The sequence below is a fragment of the Silurus meridionalis genome, chromosome 6 (genome assembly GCF_014805685.1).
Source record: "Silurus meridionalis isolate SWU-2019-XX chromosome 6, ASM1480568v1, whole genome shotgun sequence".
NCBI lineage: Eukaryota > Metazoa > Chordata > Actinopteri > Siluriformes > Siluridae > Silurus > Silurus meridionalis.
In genome coordinates, this window is record NC_060889.1 from 34,105,447 (window position 1) to 34,126,456 (window position 21,010).

Consider the following 21,010-nt stretch of genomic DNA (forward strand, 5'->3'; position numbering starts at 1 on the left):
CAGTGACTCGAAGCTGTGAGGTTACAGACTCCTCTACACACTGGACATTCAGCTGGTACACAGTTGTTCCCTACAGAGACGGTGTAACTGCAATACAAAATACTCAAGGCTTTATCGTGTATGTGGAGCTTCTTTTAGACAGCAGCAGAGGATGTGGAGGCTCCTACACTCTCAGTCCTTCTGCTCTTCATCACACAGGAGTTTATGTGTAGAGGAAAGAGAGGAGAACCAGCCTTTTACACACTGTACAGCAATCCACAGCCTCTATGGATCTCTGGTGAGGAAAATAAACTGTTTTTAAATAGTATCAAAGAAATAAATATATAAGTATAAGAGGAAATGTATGTAGTATTTCTTTGTTAATGCAAATAAAGCAGATAAATGACCCAAGTACAATTACACCTTTTGCATCAATTATGAGAAATGCCATGGTTCTGAGCTGATGTGATTCCTGATCATGGGCTTCTATTCCTATTTTTCCCTTAAACACTGTTTATATTAATAATTCTCTGTTTAATCCTTTGTCTTTGCCATTTTTTATGTCTTTGTAACAATTGCAAGATTTTCCTCTTTTCCTCAGTTTTGATTTTGTTTCTTATATTTAAACTTTGCCATTTCTGGTGAGGAAAAGAACTGATTTGTTTAAAATGTATCAAAAAAATAAATATACACCAGAGAGCCGGAACCAAACAATGCCCACTCTGAAGACCTTGAACGGAACAACTCCCTCAGCGGAGGCCCGGAACGGAGCACAGTTCCACGCGGAGGCCAGGAATGGAGCGAGACCCTTGGCGAAGATCGGAGACTGAGCACCGTCCCCGGTAAAGACAGGAAGCAGGGCGAAGACTGGAGGCTGGGCAAAGACCGGAGGCATGGAGACGCATTCAGCAGGGACCGGAGGCGGAGAGACGCTTCGGCGGAGGACAGTGACCAAGCAGCGACCCCAGCGCTCTGAACGACGCCCTCGGAGGAGGTCTGGAGCGGAGCGACACCCACAATAGGGAACTAGAGCGGAGCATGGGTCTGGAACAAAGGGGTGCCCCCCCAATGAGGCCTGGAACGGAGCTACGCCCACCACAGAAACCCGGATTGGCACGATATCCTTTGTGACGAACGGAAGCTGGGTGGAGCTCTCAACAGGGCTGATGGGCTGGATGACTCGGAGGTGAGACGTCGCCTTCAGAGAAGCTTGGGAGCGAAAGACATCGCCTTCAGAGGAGTTTGCAGGCGTTACATCGCATTCAGAGGGGCTCACAGGCGTTCGTCGCCTTCAAAGGAGCTCAGGCGCAAAATTTCACCTTCAGAGTAGCTCGGGAGCGAGACTTCCTATTCAGAGGAGCTTGCAGGCGTTATGTCGCCTTTAGAGGAGCTCAGGCATTATGTCGCCTTTAGAGGAGCTCGCAGGCATTATGTCGCCTTCAGAGGAGCTTGCAGGCGTAACATCGCCTTCAGGAGAGCTTAGATGTGGGACGTCTTCTGCAGAGGAGCTTGGGGCTGTGGGGTTGCCCTCAGATGAGTGACCCCACTGACGGATGGCTCTGTAGACGACCTGTGGCTGTCGGAAGAGCTCAGGGCTGTCACGTCGTCTTGAAGGAACCTGGAGGTGTCACGTCACCTTGTGAAGAACTTAGGGGTGAGACGTCATCCTTGGGTGCACTTGGAGGTGTGACTCTGCCTTCAGGGGTGCTTGGAAGCTAGACGTCCCCCCTTGAGGAGTTTGGAGGCAAAACAGGCCTTCCGGAAGGGTTTGACGACGACGTTTTGTCCATGTCACGTCCCGGTGGCTGTACGACCTCCTTCTCGTGGTCTGGCGGCGGTTTGACATCCTTTTGTGGCCAGGCGGCGGTTTGACCTCCATTTCGCGGCCAGGTGGTGGTTCGGGGGCAGAGCGGAGCTCTGGGGAACTCGGGGGCAGAGCAGAGATCTCTTGGAAGCTCTTCTCGGAAGTGATGGAGAGGTAGGAGAGGAGGCTGCTGACACTCCATAAGAACACGCCCCACTCAGCCCTTTGGCCGGAGAAGCGAGCCAGGAACTCCACAATGCTCTCGAACTGTATGTTTAGGAGCCGGCGAGCATAATCCTCGAGGAATGACAGCATGCTTTTGGGTGTTTCCCCAAGAGGAGCTCGGCTGCCGATTCACCCTGGCAGAGCGAGTCCTCCCTCTGTAGTTCGGATCATGCTGAAACCACGGCGGTAAACCAATCATGTTCTTTCTCCTTTCTTTTTTCCCCTTTTTTTCTCTTTTATTCCTTTTAGGAGGTCTGTTATTCTGTCATGCAGCAAAAAATGGGGACAAAAGCCGGAGTATGTTTAATGAAGAGAGAGTTTTACACAAACACACACACATGGCAGTTCATAGAAGCCCGGAGAGAGAAAGAGAGATATCCGTGGTACGCCCTGGAGGGGCGATGTCCATATAGTCCAGGAGCAAACGCATGGGAGGAAAAGGGGTAATCCGGGGTGCGCTTTGGGAGAAAGCATGGCCGTAGAGAGAGTGTAATAACGGAAAGAACGCATAGGGATGCGCATATCTACGAACAATAATGGACAGTGAGTGAGTGAAAGTGACGGGTTTATATAGGAGCCAGGAATGAGTGATAGATGAGTCCCAGGTGTGTGTGATTACGCCAGGATCGGCAGAAATGGCGGCTCCATGACAGTCGTCGCAGATGGATTCTTGACAATGACATTATAACATTATTAGTGGTGAAGTGAAGAACACTGATGATCTCTTCATCATGTCACCTGTTAGTGGGTGGAATTATTTATTAGAGCAAGTGAACATTTTGTCCTCAAAGTTGATGTTAGAAGCAGGAAAAATGGACTAGCGTAAGGATTTGAATGGGGTTTGACAAATTGTGATGTCTAGACGTCTGGGTCAGAGCATCTCCAAAACTACAGCTCTTGTGGTCTGTTCCTGGTCTGCAGTTGTCAGAATCTATCAAAAGTGCTCCAAGGAAGGAACAGTGGTGAACCAGCGACAGGGTCGTTGGTGGTTAAGGCTAATTAATGCGAAGGCTGGTCCGTGTAGTCTCCTGTAGCTCAAACTGTTGAGAAAGTTCATGCTGTTAATGATCAATGGGTCAGAACTGTTTTAGCATCAAAGGGAACCAACACAATAATAGTATTTATTTATTTTTTTTGCATTGCAAATTTTGCATTCTGTCTATTTTCTCTGCCTTTGCAATATTTTCTGTTTTTACAGATTTAATTTTGTTCTTTATACATAACATCTGGTGTTTTGCAGCTTTTATGTTGATGATTATTTCATGTTAAATGTGTGTGTTTTGTCTCATGTTCTGGACTGCGACTTTTATTATCAAATGAATAGACATCATTGTGAACACACACACACACACACACACTTGTATTATCATTGCATTACAATTTGCACATATATTTATTTGTGCTTCTTCTGTGTTGAAGGTGAATCTCCTCCAGCGTCTCTGATCATCAGTCCCAGCAGAACTCAACACTTTACTCGTGACTCTCTCTCACTGAGCTGTGAGGACCAGAGTAACTCTACTGGATGGACAGTGAGACGATACACAGACAGTGAAGAAGTGTTAGATTGTTCACGGTGGAGATTAGTTACAGGATCTACATGTTACATCAGATTCCTCTCCACATCCTACACTGGAGTTTACTGGTGTGAGTCTGAATCTGGAGAAAACAGTAATCCTGTCAACATCACAGTTCATGGTGAGTCTTCATGTAGTTTGTTTACTGTTAAAGGAAAAATGAAACGTTTCATTACAGAATATTCAGAACATCAGGAGTTTACAATTCAACAAACTGTTCAAGAATATTTTTTTTTTCTCTCTACATTAATCAATAAATATTATTGTGTAATTCTGAGTATGGATGTGTGTAAGTGATGTTTTCAAACTGACTACAAGTTAAATTATATTCACACTGATAATGATACTAAAATTAATTAATTACTGATAATCAATCATGTTTATTGAGGTAAACAGAGCACAATACAGAGTCAGAGAGTGTACAAACCGTAATGCGGGTTGAGTCCGTAAAGCCGGTATAATCCTTGGAACAGGTACAATCCACAGGGAAGGTATGTAATCCACGGAACCAGCAGGAAATGCTGGCAGTCTTGGGTTAGGTCGGTCACTGTAGCCATTAAGTAGGTCCAACAAGAGTGAGATTGGAATGGAGGCTTATATGGGGAATTGGTAACGAGAGAAACCAGAATGAGGCAGTGTGACAGCTACCGAGGGGGCATTGCAGGTGGATCCTTGACATCGAAGAAGGAGGCCTGGAATGCACCACCAAGAAACCGGGGAAGGTCGGGAAGAACCCGAGGCGGAGCGACGCCCCTGCGGAGATCTGAGGCGGAGCGACGCCTCTTCAAGATCTGGAACAGAGTGACGCCTCGGCGTAAAAATCTGAAGCAGAACAATGTCCTCCGTGGAGTCCAGAGAACGAGCATTGCACACGGTGGAGTTCAGAGGCCAAGTCACGCCTTCTGCGGGAGTTTGGAGCAGACTTTGGGGTATGACGGTGCCCACAGGGAAGTTGGGGCAGTGACTCCTTTGTAGAGAATTGGACCTCCTCCCAGCTTCCCCAGGGCACAGTCGTGCTTCAAAATTCCGCTGTAAGCATAGTCACACTCAAGGTCCCTCCAGAAATCGCCGCACCTCTCTCATTAATGCCGGGAGCAGCAGAACAATGCAGCGTGACAGCTACTGAGGGGGGCGAGGCAGGTGGATCCTTGACACAGTGACATCAGAGAACATTTGATTTCTCTCTGTTTATGGTGATTACTGCCACTTATTCATTTATGTTTAATGTTATGATATTTAAATTGTGTCTGTAATGTAGAGTGCAAGGTGGAAACCTGTTTTATATCAATGAGCTTCATCATTAAAAATACATGCAAAGTGCAGTGTGTTTTACCTTCAATCATAAGTAAAGATGTAGATGATGGAGTGGAGAGGAAGAGCATAGAGCTCAGTGCTGTCATCTGTGACTGTTTCTCTGCACACACTCTTCAGTCATGCTGCTCTACACACTCAGTAGTGTCGCCTCACACACTCTATTAAACATTAGATTTAAACAGCATCATGTGTTTTGTTAAGTTACATGTATTGTAGAAGATGCTGCAGCTTCTCCTCTTGATATTTTCACACAACACAGTTTACAGTCTGCTTAATGTTCATCATTTATTATGTAATATTTCCAGATCACTTTTATTTCCTGTCATCTGTTCATTAGTACAACATCCACTAGTCTGAAGAAGCACGTCAGATGATAGTATTAGTTTAGTGTGACACTGAGCTTCTTCACTACAGTAGATATCTGTACAGAGCAAACAGCACCATCAGGGACTTCTCCAATCCTAGTTACAAATTGTGCTGAAAAACCAAAAGAAGAAACAAGGACTTTTTTTATATTCTAATTTAGATTTTTTTGTGTTCTAGGTGGTGATGTGATTCTGGAGAGTCCTGTCCATCCTGTGACTGAGGGACATCCTCTGACTCTACACTGTTTATATCGTAACGCAAATCCCTCGAACCTACGAGCTGATTTCTATAAAGATGGATCAGTCATCCAGAACCAGACTACAGGAGAGATGATCATCTATAATGTCTCAAAGTCAGATGAAGGTTTCTACCACTGTAAACACCCAGAGAGAGGAGAGTCACTGAGAAGCTGGATCTCAGTCAGACGTGAGAAATTTATTTTTAATTCAATCCTTGTGAAATATTTTTATAATGCAGTTTATATCTGCAATGTTTAAAAGCTTAACATGTGGTCTTCTTTCTGTCCAGGCTCTGTCTCAATCTCAGGTTCTAGACCCAGTGGTGAAACAGTGGGAGTGGCTGTGGGACTGAGTTTGTCCTTTTTGTTCATCATTTTGATGATATTAATGATCCTGCTGTGGTTCTACAAATTGAAGAAAGGTCTGATAACTGAAGCTAACTCATAACCATATGCAAATGACAAAGAAAAAAACTTACATACACGTTATTTGATGAATGACAAATTTAATATATTTGGATGTTTTAAATATAGAGATGCCTGCTGTAATTTGGTAAACACCACGTGTTCATTTTATAAAATACAAATCTTAAACCCAAAATAAATTGTTCTAAGTTAATATGTCCAGCTAAGATTGATTAAAAAAAAATGTCTACAATTATTAAGAGGAAATGTACTGTAATAATATTTGCATATTGATTTAATTTAAACAAAAATAGTACACAAAACTTGCCACTAGCTTTAATCCTAATTGACTTTTAAACTTAATATTAAACCTCGTTTTATAATGAAATCTGTGCTTTTATTTATTTCCTACATTCTGTCTTTATATTTAAGTTGTAAAATCTGACTTTACAGTAAATGCACTAAATGCAATGTGTTATTATATGAATTAATTCTTCATAATTAATTTCTTAATTTCTACTGTAATTAGACTTTTGAGGTATTTCTGTGTAGCTGAAGAATTATTTACATCATGTTCAGATGTAGAATCTGTTTCTCTCTATAGAAAAGCAGCAGAAATCCAGTCAGATATCAGAGCAGAATCAGAGGCGATCAGGAGCTGAAGACTCTCAGTCAGGACACAAACCACTTCAGACTGGTCAGATTCTGTCTCAGTGACTGATCATTTCTGCATCTGTTCATTTAGAAAATTCTCACTTTATTGTAATTTATCTTCATGTTCACTTCAGATATTGTATTTAGATTTTTTGTTCTTTATATAGGAAATGAACACATTTATGTGACAGTGGATCAGGCAGATACGAGTGGAACAGTAGATTTATTTTATTTTAGACATTTCCTCTCACTATTAGAGACTTAACTATAGATGAACTCTATACAGTAAAGTTCAGAAGTGTCCTGTAGTGATTAACACACTGCACTGTGTTCAGGTGAAGCTGCAGCTCAGAGCAGTGAAGTTACTTACACACAGGTCATGAAGAAGAAGAAGACAAGCAGGAAGAATGGTGGAGTGTTTTTAATGTTAAATTATGCACATTTGATGTATTTATTAAAATAGAAACCCAGGAAGTAATCACATTCAGTCATGTATTATACTCCTAAAGATCATTGAGATGGTTTTGTTCTCTGCTTCTGCAGGTGTTGATGCTCAACTCGGCATGAATGATGTGACTTACGCTGAGGTTCAACTAAAACCTATGAAAAAAGTGAAGAGAGCACAAGGTAGAGGTAATAAAGAATTGTATGTAATGATGTAATGAATATAACACTGTTTGGTGCTGTTAAAAAGTGGAGTTTTATTTTCCTATAATAGCGTCAAGTGCTTTATTCTCCTTTTACCACAGACAGTATCAGTCACTACATGTTTTAACTGATTACAGAACATTGCCTTTTTTTTTAAAATATAGTTCCATTCCATATGGGGAAATTATTCAAAATCAATTTGGTTCCTGTTCTCACTTTCAATATAGCAGCTATAAACAGTCATTGTTTATGCATCTCTTAATAAAAATAATGTACTTAAATGTAGCTGACCAATCAGAATTTAGTTGAGAATTGAACAGTGCTGTAGATAAACTGTAGGTTTTTAGGAAATTAACTAACAATTTGTTTATTTCCCCAAATTAGAAAAGACCAGAGTGGGTGATGATACTGTTTACTCAGAGCTGGATCATAACATGAAGGTAAAACACATTATATTTATAAAGCTTTAAAGACAATCCACACACCATGAAGTAAGAAATAGGTTTAAAGGTACAGTGGGTTGAATTTGGGCCACAAGCAGAAACAAGACAACTGCAAAAACATTACAATTTTCATATACACAAAAATCAATATTCACAAAACCCTCTTAAACCTGTGATGGTCTGAACGGTTCATACGTGTTATTTTGGTAGCTTCCTTCACAACGTTAATTGTATGTCATATGTTTAAAAATAGATGAATAATCTGCTAATTTGCTGCTTTAGTCTGTGATATTCTTCCAAACTGTTCAGTAAATTTTCTACCATCATTGATAGTAAAATCAGGAGAAATGGATTTCTAACCATATCAATGCAACCTTATGCATCTCCTCTCTCTGCAGTGAGCTGTGTGTCTCTCTACACTGATGAAGCTACAGACATCAGCGTGAGAGCTGGAAAACTCTGAGTTGTGTTTGTCTTCTGTTTTTCATAAAATTTTCAGATGCTAAATGTTTCAAATTCTTTAATCTAAACTTGGATGATGCCTAAACCTGGAAGCTGTTCTGTGAACTTGCTCACATCAACCATTCCCACAATATCAGAATGTTCCTGGAGATTTGTGTAAACCACAGAGGTTTAAAAGAAGGTTTAAGTCATTCTAAAGAGTTTAATGATCTACCAAACCACCAGCTGGATTTTATGCACTGATTAGGATGAGTTTTGAGGAGAATTAGACCTGCTGAAAAGTCACATGAAACCAGACACTGTGACTAAAATAATATTGCTGCAGTGATTTATTACAAATGTTTATCTTACGTTTGCATTTGAATGGTTGATCTACAGTATCTGTGCTTCCAGTTCATCCAGAATGGTGGAATGGAACAACAGTAAAGATCAGTTCAGATCTGAACAGTTCAGTACACAGGCAAAAAATCCACATGTGTCTAATTCAATTTTACAGCTTTGCAGAATAAAATACGAATTAAATTTATATGAACAGAATCTTCTCTTGGATTAGTAACTTCAGCTTGTATTATGAAGACTCTAGTAAATGCATTAAGAAATTTGAGAAAGTCTCAAACTTGAACAGTGTTTCAAAGAACATCAGGAATGCATGAAGGTCCTTGTATAACTATTTCACTTGTTTAATTGTTTATCTTATAAATAGACTTCATGATTAGTAGTAGTTTATATTTACTTACTTGATAATGTATGTACCATGTAGTCACTGAGGAGATTTTAAGTAAAATCAATTTCTCTTCAAACATTTTCTTTTTTAAAGTTGGTTATATTTTCAATTAATACATTCAATAAAATCATTTAACCAGTCACTCGTCCAGGTTCAGTTTGTTCAAGAATATTTTCTCATCAGTTTCAAAACCAGTCTATGAACATTAAGATCAAATCCAAGAAGTGCCACTGAATGAGCAGCATCACAAACAGGCCTTTTCTCTCTCTAACTTAATCTATATATTTATATTTGGAGATGTATGGAAGGTGATGATTATATTTGGAGATGTATGGAAGGTGATGTTTATATTTGGAGATGTATGGAAGGTGATGATTAAGTTTATATTTGGAGATGTATGGAAGGCGATGATGTTTATATTTGGAGATGTATGGAAGGTGATGTTTATATATAGAGATATATATGGAAGATGATTATCAAGTGGCTTTTATTGTTATTTCAACCATATATATCTGACGCAGTACACAGTGAAATGAAACAACGTTCCTAAAGAACCCTGGTGCTACATAAAACAACATAAAGCTACATAACAGGAAAACACAGAGCTGAGGATTAGTAAGTGTCCTCGCCACATAAAGTGCATCGTGTGCAACTTCAAACAGTGCAAGACAGACAGTGCAAAGAAAACACAAGACGGTGTAGGACAAATACACAAAACACAAAATAGCACTGCCAGTAAAGCTGTTGTAAATTACACACTGCGGTGTGTAAAAGAGAACTGAGTACAGGAGTGAACATTGTAATTAAACAAAATGTAAACAAAATGGTTTGTTCAAAAAAGCAATAGCAGCAGTTAAAAAAAGAAAAGATCAGCATGTAAACAGTTTGTAGTAGTGAAGTGATGTAATATGGATGGTGCTGAAGACATGGATGTGTGAAGTGAGTACGATTGTGTGTTTGAGTCTGGGTTGTGCAGATCAGTCACACAGCTGTCCTCACTATCCTCTGTAGGGTCTTGCGATCAGAGACGGTGCAGTTCCCAAACCAGGAAGTAATGCAGCTGCTCAGGATGCTCTCAATAGTCCCTCTGTAGAACATGGTCAGGATGGGGTGAGGGGGAGGCAGATAAAGTTTATATTTGGAGATGTATGGAAGGTGGCGAATATGTTTATATTAGAAGATTTAAGAAAGTTGATGATGTTTGTATTTGGAGATGTTTGGAAGGTGATGAGGTGCGGTTATAAGGGGCTAATGGTGGTGCAGTGGGTCTTGTTGCCATCTCAGAGTTCCTGGTTTAATCCTGAGCTCAGGCTGCTGTCTGAATGGAGTTAAACAAGTTCTCTATATGTGGATCTCTTCCACTTTTTTAACAGTCAGGAAGTTGGACTGGCTCCTCTAAATGACTGAATAACGTATGAATGAGTGTGTATGAATGTACTGTATGTGTGTATGAATGAGTGTGTATGAATGTACTGTATGTGTGTATGAATGTACTGTATGTGTGTATGGTCTCCTGTAATGGACTCATCCACTGCTCCTGGGATTAAACTCTATATTGATCACAGCCATAAGCAGGATAAAGCAGCTCCACACCTCCATACACACCTAACAAACCTGAATGAAATAAACCTGAGGAAACTGCATACAGATCCTGTAATATAGAGAAAATCATCCTCTTCATTTCTCACATCACACCATGAAGCACAAATTACATTCACTTATTCACTCCACAATACTGTATATAATACTGCATTTTCTACATCTACAGCAAAACCTTCTTGGATAGAAGAAGAAAACATTAATAGAATGTAAAATGTTTATTCTGTAAATATTAGATACAGTATTAATGTATCTAATAAAACGGCTAAAAACTTTGCTAAAATAAATCATCTAATTAATTCTCAGTTTTTATTTATGAAAAGCGATTTTTTTTGTTTTCTCAACTTTTTTAACCATTTTAACTGTACCAACAGAGAAGAGAAGGGGGACGACACTAATGAAACATGATATGACTTTTCCTTTACTGTTAATAAAGTTCCTATGAGGAATCTAATTTTATGCTTGCTTTCCTACATGAAGACATAACAAAATTGGCGACGAGGACGGTTTTTTTTTCTCTCCACATTAGTTCCTGAAGATGGCTTCAGTAAGTGCTCCTTTTCCAAATCATTTTTTGCCTTGCCCCGGTGAGCCTGCAATACCACTAGTAACATGGCTGAAGATGTTTCAAAACTATATGTTGGTAATTAATGCGACTGGAGATTCCTGGCCGGAAGCTAGAAAACGTGCTTTGCTTCTTCATTGTCTTGGAACTGAAGGTCAGAGACTGTTTTATACACTGCCTAATACTGGTGAGAGTCTGGCAGATGCTATTAAAGCTTTGGAAGAGCACTTCGTTCCAAAAAGAAATGTGGTTGTGGAAAGACATGCCTTCAGGAAACGTGTACAGAGGACTGATGAAACTGTGGTGCAATACATAGCTGCATTAAGAGATTTGGGTACAACTTGTGAATTTGCTGATAATCTGGATGACATGCTGCATGACCAGGTAGTTGAAAACATTGCTAACCCTCGCATTCGTAAAAGATTATTAGTGGAGTCTAAACTGACACTGGAGACTGCTATTACAATAGCAACACAACTAGAGGCTGCTGATGCTCAGGCAAAATCAATGTCTACAAGCACCTCTGCTCCAGTACACGCCATACATACCACACCTGCATATGGACGACAGCGTCCGAAGGCCAAAGCACATACCTCTTCAAAGCCCTCAGCTTCTGCTTCAACAGCTCGGACATGCTTCCGCTGTGGCTCTGCTCGACATCTGGCAAACGCACAGAACTGCCCTGCTGCATCTGCTAAATGTAAGAATTGTAATAAGACTGGACATTTTGCAAGAGTTTGGCGTTCTGCTCCTACTCGTTCAGTTCATTCAATTGAATTACCAGAAGTCTGTGTTCTATACCTACCTGGACCTAGTGACCGATTAATGTGTGATGTAACCATAACAGCTACGCCTACTGCTACACCTGTGTCTCTGCAACTTACAGTTGACTCTGGCTCGTCAGTGTCCATAATGCCGAAACAACTGTATGACCAGCATTTCCGCACTGTGCCGTTAAAAGCTCCTACTGCCCGCTTAGTTACTTATCTACAAGAGCCAATTTCAGTACTAGGATGTTTACCTGCATCGGTCTCTAAATATGGCCTTACCTGTCCTGCACACTTCTTTGTCGTGAAAAATGGCACAGCTTTACTAGGCATGGACCTGATTAAGGGGCTCCAGCTTCGATTTGATGGTCACACTGTGCTGCTGCCGCCACAATCTGCTTCAGTCTGTTCCCTTTCCACCCTTACATCACAGCGCCCTGCAATGGGCTGTGTAAAAAATTTTACACACAAGGTTAATATTTCTGACTCTGTACCCCCTGTCAGACACAAACTGTGTCGCTTACCTTTCTCTGTGAGATATGCTGTTTCCGTAGAACTGGATCGGCTCTTGCATGCAGGCGTAATTGAAAGAATTGACTCCTCTCCATGGGTTTCTCCTATTGTTGTGGTCCAAAAGAAAATGGGAGGGATTCGCATGTGTGTGGATTTGCGAGGGCCCAACAAGGCAGTTATAGTAGACAGCTATCCATTGCCACATATGGAGGAGATGATGACATTACTGCAAGGTGCGACTGTATTTTCAACTATAGACTTGGAAAGTGCATACCATCAGGTACCTCTTCATGAAGACAGCCGGGATCTCACTGCATTCATTACACACGAGGGTCTCTTCAGGTTCTGCAGGGTACCTTATGGTTTGGCATCGGCGCCAGCTGCGTTTCAGAAGATGATGGTTGTCATTCTAAAAGGACTCCAGAACGTTGCAAATTATCTAGATGACATCATCGTGTGGGGACGCTCACCACAGGAGCATGATCAGGCGTTAGAGAGTGTGCTGCAACGTCTCAAAGATGCTGGGTTGCTGCTGAATGAGTCTAAATGTCAATTCAGAAAGCAGAGCTTGAAGTTTTTAGGACATGTGGTGACATCACAGGGTATTCAGCTGGATCAGGAACATCTCACCGCAATAGTTGATGCTCCTGCACCATCAGATGCTGTACAATTGCGTTCTCTGCTGGGTCTCCTCTCATGGTACAACAAATTCATTCCCAATTTTGCTTCTGTAGTGGTGCCTCTGCGTGCATGCCTTAAAGATGAGAGTGGATTTTGCTGGTCGGATGAAGCCGAACAAAGCTTGGCTGAGATAAAAAAGCTACTTGTACACAGTCCTGCTCTCGCATTGTTTGACCCAGAGCTGCCAGTGGTCATCTCTACTGACGCGTCTGCTTACGGATTAGGCGCTGTCTTCTCACAAGTATACACTGATGGTCAAGAACGCACTGTCGCTGAAGAAGTGGAGGACCTGCTTGTGGGGTCGCAAATTTACTCTGCGAACTGACCATCAAGCCTTAACGACGCTGTTGACCACAAAAGGGACTGATAGAGCTGGTATACGCATAGCCTGGTGGGCTGCTCGGTTGCTTTGTTTTAACTACTCAGTTGAGTACCGTGCTGGATCTGAAAATCATACAGCAGATTGTTTATCACGCCTGCCCCTGCCTTTTACTGGATGCTGAGTCAGATACAGAGCCGAGTTTGTTGCTTTACTAGCTACTGGCCCGACTGCCGTATCTCAGGAGGAATTTGCTGCTACATCTGCTCGTTGCCCTGAACTATCTGCTCTGCGCACACAAATGGTGCGTGGCTGGCCTCCATCCTCCATGTTCTTACTTTAATGCACCACTAGATGGCACTCAAGCTTCCTGATAGAGGTTTACATGAGAGGAAAGAGGGAAGAAGAAGAAGAGAGAATGTTGTGCTGGTGAACGCATGTGATATGACTTTTCCTTTACTGTTAATAAAGTTCCTATGAGGAATCTAATTTTATGCTTGCTTTCCTACATGAAGACATAAAACATGTAGATATTTATTTTACATTAAGTGAATGATCTACGTTTGGAAACATTCAGGTATGTCAACACTATTTAATATAGATTGTGAGCAGACTGATGATCAAAGATGATCAGGTGAATTAAAATAAACCTTTCATAAAAATCCAGTACTAGCGGAAATTATGAAAAATATACCTGTAGTTACCACTAGAGGACAACAAAGACGTAGGTTTTACTTTTCAACCTTTGGCTCTTCTAAAGTTTCTTTCGGCTTCTCCCGTTAGGGGTCGCCACAGCGGATCCTCCGCACGTTTGATTTGGCATATGTTTTTACGCTGGATGCCCTTCCTAACGCAACCCTCCCCAATTTATCCGGGCTTGGGACCGGCACTAAGAGTGGCTGGGGATGGTCCCCTGACCCGGGTCGCAGCGGTGGGAGCGCTGCGTCTTAACCACTAGACCACCAGGGGACCTATTTTCCTTAAAAGGAGAGAGGAGCTCGGAGACGCTCTGGGACAGAGAGGAGCTCTCTGTGGACTCCTGGAGCGGAGCTGAGCTCTCCTGGAGGTCCTGGGACGAAGCCGAGCTTTTCTGGAGGTGCTGGGACAAAGCCGAGCTCTCCTGGAGGTGCTGAGACGAAGCCGAGTTCTCCTGGAGGTCCTGAGAGGAAGCCGAGCTCTCCTGGAGGTCCTGGGACGACGCCGAACTCTCTTTAGGCCTCTGGAGCGGAACGGAGCTCTCTTCAGGACTCTGGAGCGGAACGGAGCTCTCTTCAGGACTCTGGAGTGGAACGGAGCTCTTCAGGACTTTTGAGTGGAAAATAGTCCTTCTGGAAACCCTGGGGTGGAACCTGCTCAGAATCGAGAGGGTGGCACAGCAGATACGCCGGATTCACCCCGAACATCCCCGTGAGAAGCTCAATGAAATGAGTACCTGACGGAAATCCCCTCGAGCAGCTCCACAGCTTACTGGCGAGAGAGAGTCTCCAGACAAGAGGGAGATATGGCGCCTGATTTTAGCTGTTTCGGTGGTGTAAGAGGAGGGATAGAAGCTCATATATTTACCCACACTCCATACGAAAACGCTCCACTCCGCCATATCACCGGAAAAGCGAGCCGGGAATCCCATAAGACCCGCAGGGAGGCGTGGTGGGTGCTTCCGGGTGTTTCCAGAGGCGGAGCTTGGCCGTCGCTTCATCGTGGCACAGCGAATCCTCCATCCGAGATGCACAGGAGGGAAGCGCAGCTGCAGATTCTGGAGTCTGGATGAAACGGATGAGAGAAGTCCTGTATGAACACCGAAACGCCAAAACATGCAGTACGGGAAGTCCAACATAAACAATAACGAACGGGGAGTGAATGTGAGTGAGGGGTATTTGTAGGAGCAGGGTGGAGTGATGATAAGCTTCAGCTGTGCCTCCTTAAACCTGGAGCTTCAGAGAGAGTGGAGGCATGAGTGATGATGAGCTCCAGGTGTGCGTGGTTAAACCTGGAGCTCTAGGGAGAGCGGAGGCATAGAGAGCCACCAAAGGGGGCGTGGCAGGTGGATCCTTGACATTAGCAGTAAAATAAAGATTCATATGTGCACTAATTACAATTGAAACAAAGTAAACTTTGCCTTGGTTCATATTTTTATTTACATCATTATATAAAAACATTTTTTTAACTGTAAAAATGCTAATATTGAAAAAGGCACAAGAATTTTCTCAGTGTTTTTACTTGTACATCATATAATACATTATTACTACCAGGTGAAAAAATTAAAATCAGTGAATTCATGATGCATTTATTTAATAGAACATGTATTAATATATATATATATATATATATATATATATATATATATATATATATACAGTGCCCTCCACGATTATTGGAACCCCTGTTTAAGATGTGGTCGTGGACCTCTAAAAATTCTCCTTTTTCTTAAAACAACATAGAACCCAAATGCAAAAAAGAAAAATCCAACCTTTTATTTAAGTACATCACTTTGGTGGTAAAAATCACACATTTAGAAAAAAAAACCTTGAAATCATGTGTGCCACGATTATTGGCACCCTGATGTTAATACTTTGTACAACCTCCTTTTGCCAACAAGACAGCACTTAATCTCCTCCTATAACATTTCACAAGATTGGAGAACACAGAGAGGATTTTGACCATTCTTCTTTGCACAATCTTTCTAGATCATCCAGTGTCCTGGGTCCTCTCTTATGCACGCTTCTCTTTAGCTCACCCCACAGGTTTTCGATTGGGTTGAGGTCTGGGGACTGAGATGGCCATGGGAGGACCTTGAGTTTGTGACTGCTGAACCACTTTTGTGTAGATTTTGCCACATGTTTTGGATCATTATCCTGCTGAAAGACCCAATGACGACCCATCTTCAGCTTTCTGGCAGAGGCCATCAGGTTTTATTTAAAATATCCTGGTACTTCAAAGCGTTCATAATGCCATGCACCCTATCAAGGTTCCCAGGGCCTTTGGAAGAGAAACAGGCCCACAGCATCACAGATCCTCCACCATACTTCACGGTGGGCATGAGGTGCTTTCGGCATACTCATCTTTTGTTTTACGCCAGACCCACTTAGAGTGTTTGTTGCCAAAAGCTCAATCTTAGTCTCATCTGACCAAAGCACACGATCCCAGTTGAAGTCCCAGTACCGCTTAGCAAACTCCAGACGTTTATGTTTGTGAGTGTTAGTGAGAAAAGGCTTTTTCCTTGCATGCCTCCCAAACAGCTTGTTGGCATGTAGAGAGCGTCTGATGGTTGTTTTGGAGACTCTGTGACCCCAAGATGCCACTCTTTGATGCAATTCTGTGACGGTGAGCTTGGGAAATTTTTTTACTTCTCTTACCATCCTCCTCACTGTGCGTTGTGGCAAGATAAACTTGGGACCTCTTCCAGCCTTGTTTGTCACTGTTCCAGTTGTTTTAAACTTCTTAATGATTCCTCTGACTGTAGATACCGGCAAGTTAAGGCGGTGGCTATTTTCTTGTAGCCATTGCCTGACTTATGAAGGTCGACACACATCTGCCTTACTTGAATGGTGTGTTCTCTTGTCTTTGCCATGTTGACAAATGGGTAAGAGAATTAGGCCTCTGTGTCATGTCATATTTATACCCCAGGAAACAGGAAATCATGAATTACTAATTAAAAGTCCCTAGATACCCTGACCAACCTTAGCAACTACAGAAAATATATAAAAAAAAAATTAAATTTTTCAGAGGAATTGTTAGGGGTGCCAATAATCGTGGCACACATGATTTCAAGTTTTTTTTCTAAATGTGTGATTTTTTACCACCAAAGTGATGTACTTAAATAAAGGTTGGATTTTTCTTTTTTTGCATTTGGGTTCTATGTTGTTTTAAGAAAAGGAGAATTTTAGAGGTCCACGACCACATCTTAAACAGGGGTGCCAATAATCGTGGAGGGCACTGTGTATATATATATATATATATATATATATATATATATATATATATATATATATATATATATATATATATATATGTATATATATTTATTTATTTATATTTATTTATTTATTATTTAATTAGATTGAAAGTCTACTCCTTGTAATTCAGCTTGAGTTAATCTCACAAAGAAAAGAAGAAAACACAGCAGTACATATACAGTAGTGGTAGAACTGATACTGAGAAAACACAAAACACAATAAATGTTCACCACCATAATTCAGATAACAGCCAATGAACTTGTTTTTATTTTGCATCGATGCAAAAAATGTACTTCCTTTAACTCCAGTAACACTGAGCTTCTCACCAACCGCTCTGACTGCAGTCACCTTTACAGAAAATACAACCTACACTGGAAACTATTCCACTGCACATTTTCATTCTCAAATCCTGCAACTGAAACCATATTCACTCTCTGGATATAAAGCAAATGTCACTAGTGCATGTTCTAGCACACAACACACCTTCTAGTCTTTAGATTCTCAAACAATGCAGATTTCCATCTTTCACCTGATACTGTTTCATCTTATTCTATTCTGTCTGAATTAAACTCTACTATGGTATGATTTGTGTTAACGGAGGTCCAGCACGTATTGCTTTTTTTTTTCTGAACAACCATTTGTGCTGATTTCTGTGCTTTTTAAAAGCATTGTTACAGTTACAGGAAATGTTTTGAGGTTTGAAGGTGCAGGTGACTACATTGGTACACATTTAATTCCCACATGTCAAATTATATTTTGCAGAAGGAAACTCAACCCTCAAACACTTCATCAACATTTTCTCTTGAACAATATATTTTTAAAGATTTATTTATTTATTTATTTATTTATTTATTTATTTATTTATTACATCATGTGGGCTTTATAACACACATGATAAATTTTACCTCATGAGGAGTTTTGCAGGCTTTAACTAAACAAATCCAGTCAGAACAATGAGGATGCTATAAAATGCAGAACAAATAACAGCATAACATTAAAATAACATTTCTGTATTATTTTAAAATCCACACAAAGCAATAAGCAATAATAAAATGCTGATTTGACAGTAAATGCATCCTCTTTTTGTAAATAAACTTTGTTCACTCCTCTATGACTGCATTCTCAATTCTGTCTTCATCAGTGTGAGCTGTTAAAGAAATTCACATCATTTATGGCAGAAAAGCAACCAGACTGCATTTGATCTCGTCCTGAACACAGTTTAAAGAGGGTTTGTTTTAATGCTTATGAATGAGAGTGAAGTGACGAGTGACAGTGATTCAGAAAAAAATGTTTTAGAAAATAAATATCCATTTAAGTCATCTTCAGTAACTGCAAAATATATCTGAGTTTCTTTATTAATTATTACAACCAGTTTATTACCAACTGTTTTATGCTTTTAAAATTTCACCTCTTAATTTTATACCTTAAAAGTTAAAGATGATCTAAAGGCTGTTAATATGATGGAAAAGTCAGAACATCTACTTATAGAATCCACTTCTGCACTATTGTTCCTATTTTTACTTCATGTACATTATGAAGGTGTGGTAAAGGGAAGGTGGTGAAGGTAAAATAAAACTACAATTAAAGCATTTGTCAGATGCAAACTTTATATCATATCATACTCACAGTTACATTTTACTGTAAATACATTTTTATCATGTGCTTTAACACTGGTGTGGATTTGAGTGGAATGTTTTTCTTGCACTCATCAAAGTGACTCATTATGTGAAATGTAGAGATACTGAAAGAGTTCTTACCTCGAGCTCTGTAACATTTGACCAGCAGAATGATGGTGATCAGCAGATATGGAGATGCCGTCACTACACTACTGATCAGCATGAGCACTGAGAATGGAGCTTCTACATGTGATGGACCAGATACAGAATACAAAATAATTAGACTATCACTTTATTCATGCTGAACTGAACATGTTTAACTCAAACTGCAGCACAAGTAAATCAATGCTTATTTCTACGCACAGGAGTAATATGACATGTGAACACTCTGGATTTTGTACACAGATTTACATAAACTACACACTACAGCTTATATTATGTAGGGATACAGAGTTCAACTTATTAAGTTACAGTTAAATAAATAGTGATATGATTTCTGTGTAAAGCTGCTTTGAGACATTGTCCACTGTTAAAAGCTTTCTACAAAAAAAAAAAAGATAGAAATTAATGTTAAATTCTCACGTCTGACTGAGATCCAGCTTCTCGGTGACTCTCCTCTCTCTGGGTATTTACAGTGGTAGAAACCTTCATCTGACTTTGAGACTTTATGGATGATCATCTCTCCTGTAGTCTGGTTCTGGACGACTGATCCATCTTTATAGAAATCAGCTCGGAGGTTTGAGGGATTTGTGTTACGATATAAACAGTGTAGAGACAGAGGATGTCCCTCAGTCACAGGATGAACAGGACTCTCCAGAATCACATCACCATCTAGAACACAGAAAATCACATTTACAATATAAAAAAGGAAGATTTGGTAGAAAAATGTTCTTGTTTCTTCTTTTGAATGTAGGGAAGTTTTTTGGCACAATTTGTGTCTAGAATTGGAGAAGTCCCTGATGGTGCTGGTGGTTAAACATTAAACATAAATGAATTAGTGGCAGTAATCACCATAAACAGAGAGAAATCACATGTTCTCTGATGTCCCTGATTGATTATCAGTAATTGATTAATTGTATTATCATTATCAGTGTGAGTATGTAAGTGAACTTGTAGTCAGTTTGTAAAACATGACTTACACACATCCATACTCAGAATTACACAATAATATTTACTAATTAATGTAGAGAGGAAAATCAATTTCTTGAACAGTTTGTTGAATTGTAAACTACTGATGTTCTGAATATTCTGAAATGAAACATTTCTCTTTCTCTTTAACAGTAAACACACTACATGAAGACTCACCATGAACTGTGATGTTGACAGGATTACTGTTTTCTCCAGATTCAGACTCACACCAGTAAACTCCAGTGTAGGATGTGGAGAGGAAGCTGATGTAACATGTAGATCCTGTAACTGATCCCCACTGTGAACAATCTAACACTCCTTCACTGTCTGTGTATCGTCTCACTGTCCATCCAGTAGAGTTACTCTGGTCCTCACAGCTCAGTGAGAGAGAGTCACGAGTAAAGTGTTGAATTCTGCTGGGACTGATGATCAGAGACACTGGAGGAGATTCACCTTCAACACAGAAGAAACAAAAAATATATATATACAAATTGTAATGCAATGAGGATACAAGTGTGTGTGTGTGTGTGTGTGTGTGTGTGTGTGTGTGTGTGTGTGTGTGTGTGTGTGCGGGATTGAACCCAGGCCACAGCGGTGAGAGCGCCGCATCCTAACCACTAAACCACCAGAGATAAACATATAAAACACTGTAATATATTATAGGGTTGTTTATCTGTTCTTATAGCTTCATTGTCATTGATATTGTTCACCCATTTCTGATGGTTCTTTGTGTCCTTCAGTCTGCTGTCCTTCATCTTGCAGTTTGATCTCAATCATGACTCGTTTCTGTGTAACAGAATGCAGATGAACAGAGAAGCTTCATGTGTGTACATCTACATGAAGAGGAATGTATCTACCTTGATGTTTTCTCTTCTCTGCATCTCCTCTCCTTCTGGTTCTGCTGGAGAATCTGCCTCAGAGCAGTGTCCATATCTGTAGGCTAAAGAGAACAGCAATGATCAATCCTGATAATGCTGTCCGATTTGTTGCAACTGCCTGAGATACTCTTACACACACACACGCACACACACTT

At 40.6% G+C, this 21,010-nt stretch overlaps 1 protein-coding gene and 1 long non-coding RNA gene across 2 annotated transcripts in view; one reads left to right on the forward strand and one right to left on the reverse strand.

Annotated features, from left to right (window-relative positions):
* Positions 1–8,723, forward strand: part of LOC124387579 — a 17,999-nt gene extending 9,276 nt beyond the window's left edge. Inside the window, 10 exon segments of the mRNA XM_046851989.1 lie at positions 4–205; positions 207–277; positions 3,428–3,718; positions 5,440–5,688; positions 5,791–5,922; positions 6,510–6,602; positions 6,895–6,969; positions 7,103–7,186; positions 7,592–7,647; positions 8,049–8,723. Of these exon segments, the coding sequence (XP_046707945.1) occupies positions 4–205; positions 207–277; positions 3,428–3,718; positions 5,440–5,688; positions 5,791–5,922; positions 6,510–6,602; positions 6,895–6,969; positions 7,103–7,186; positions 7,592–7,647; positions 8,049–8,051 (1,256 nt within the window). The 3' untranslated portion in view covers positions 8,052–8,723.
* Positions 8,724–20,630: 11,907 nt separating this feature from the next.
* On the reverse strand, positions 20,631–20,917 carry LOC124386921. Its single transcript, XR_006926053.1, has 2 exons — positions 20,835–20,917; positions 20,631–20,763 (listed from the first exon to the last, which is right to left on the reverse strand). It is a non-coding gene; the product is annotated as an uncharacterized LOC124386921 (long non-coding RNA).
* Positions 20,918–21,010: the final 93 nt, after the last annotated feature.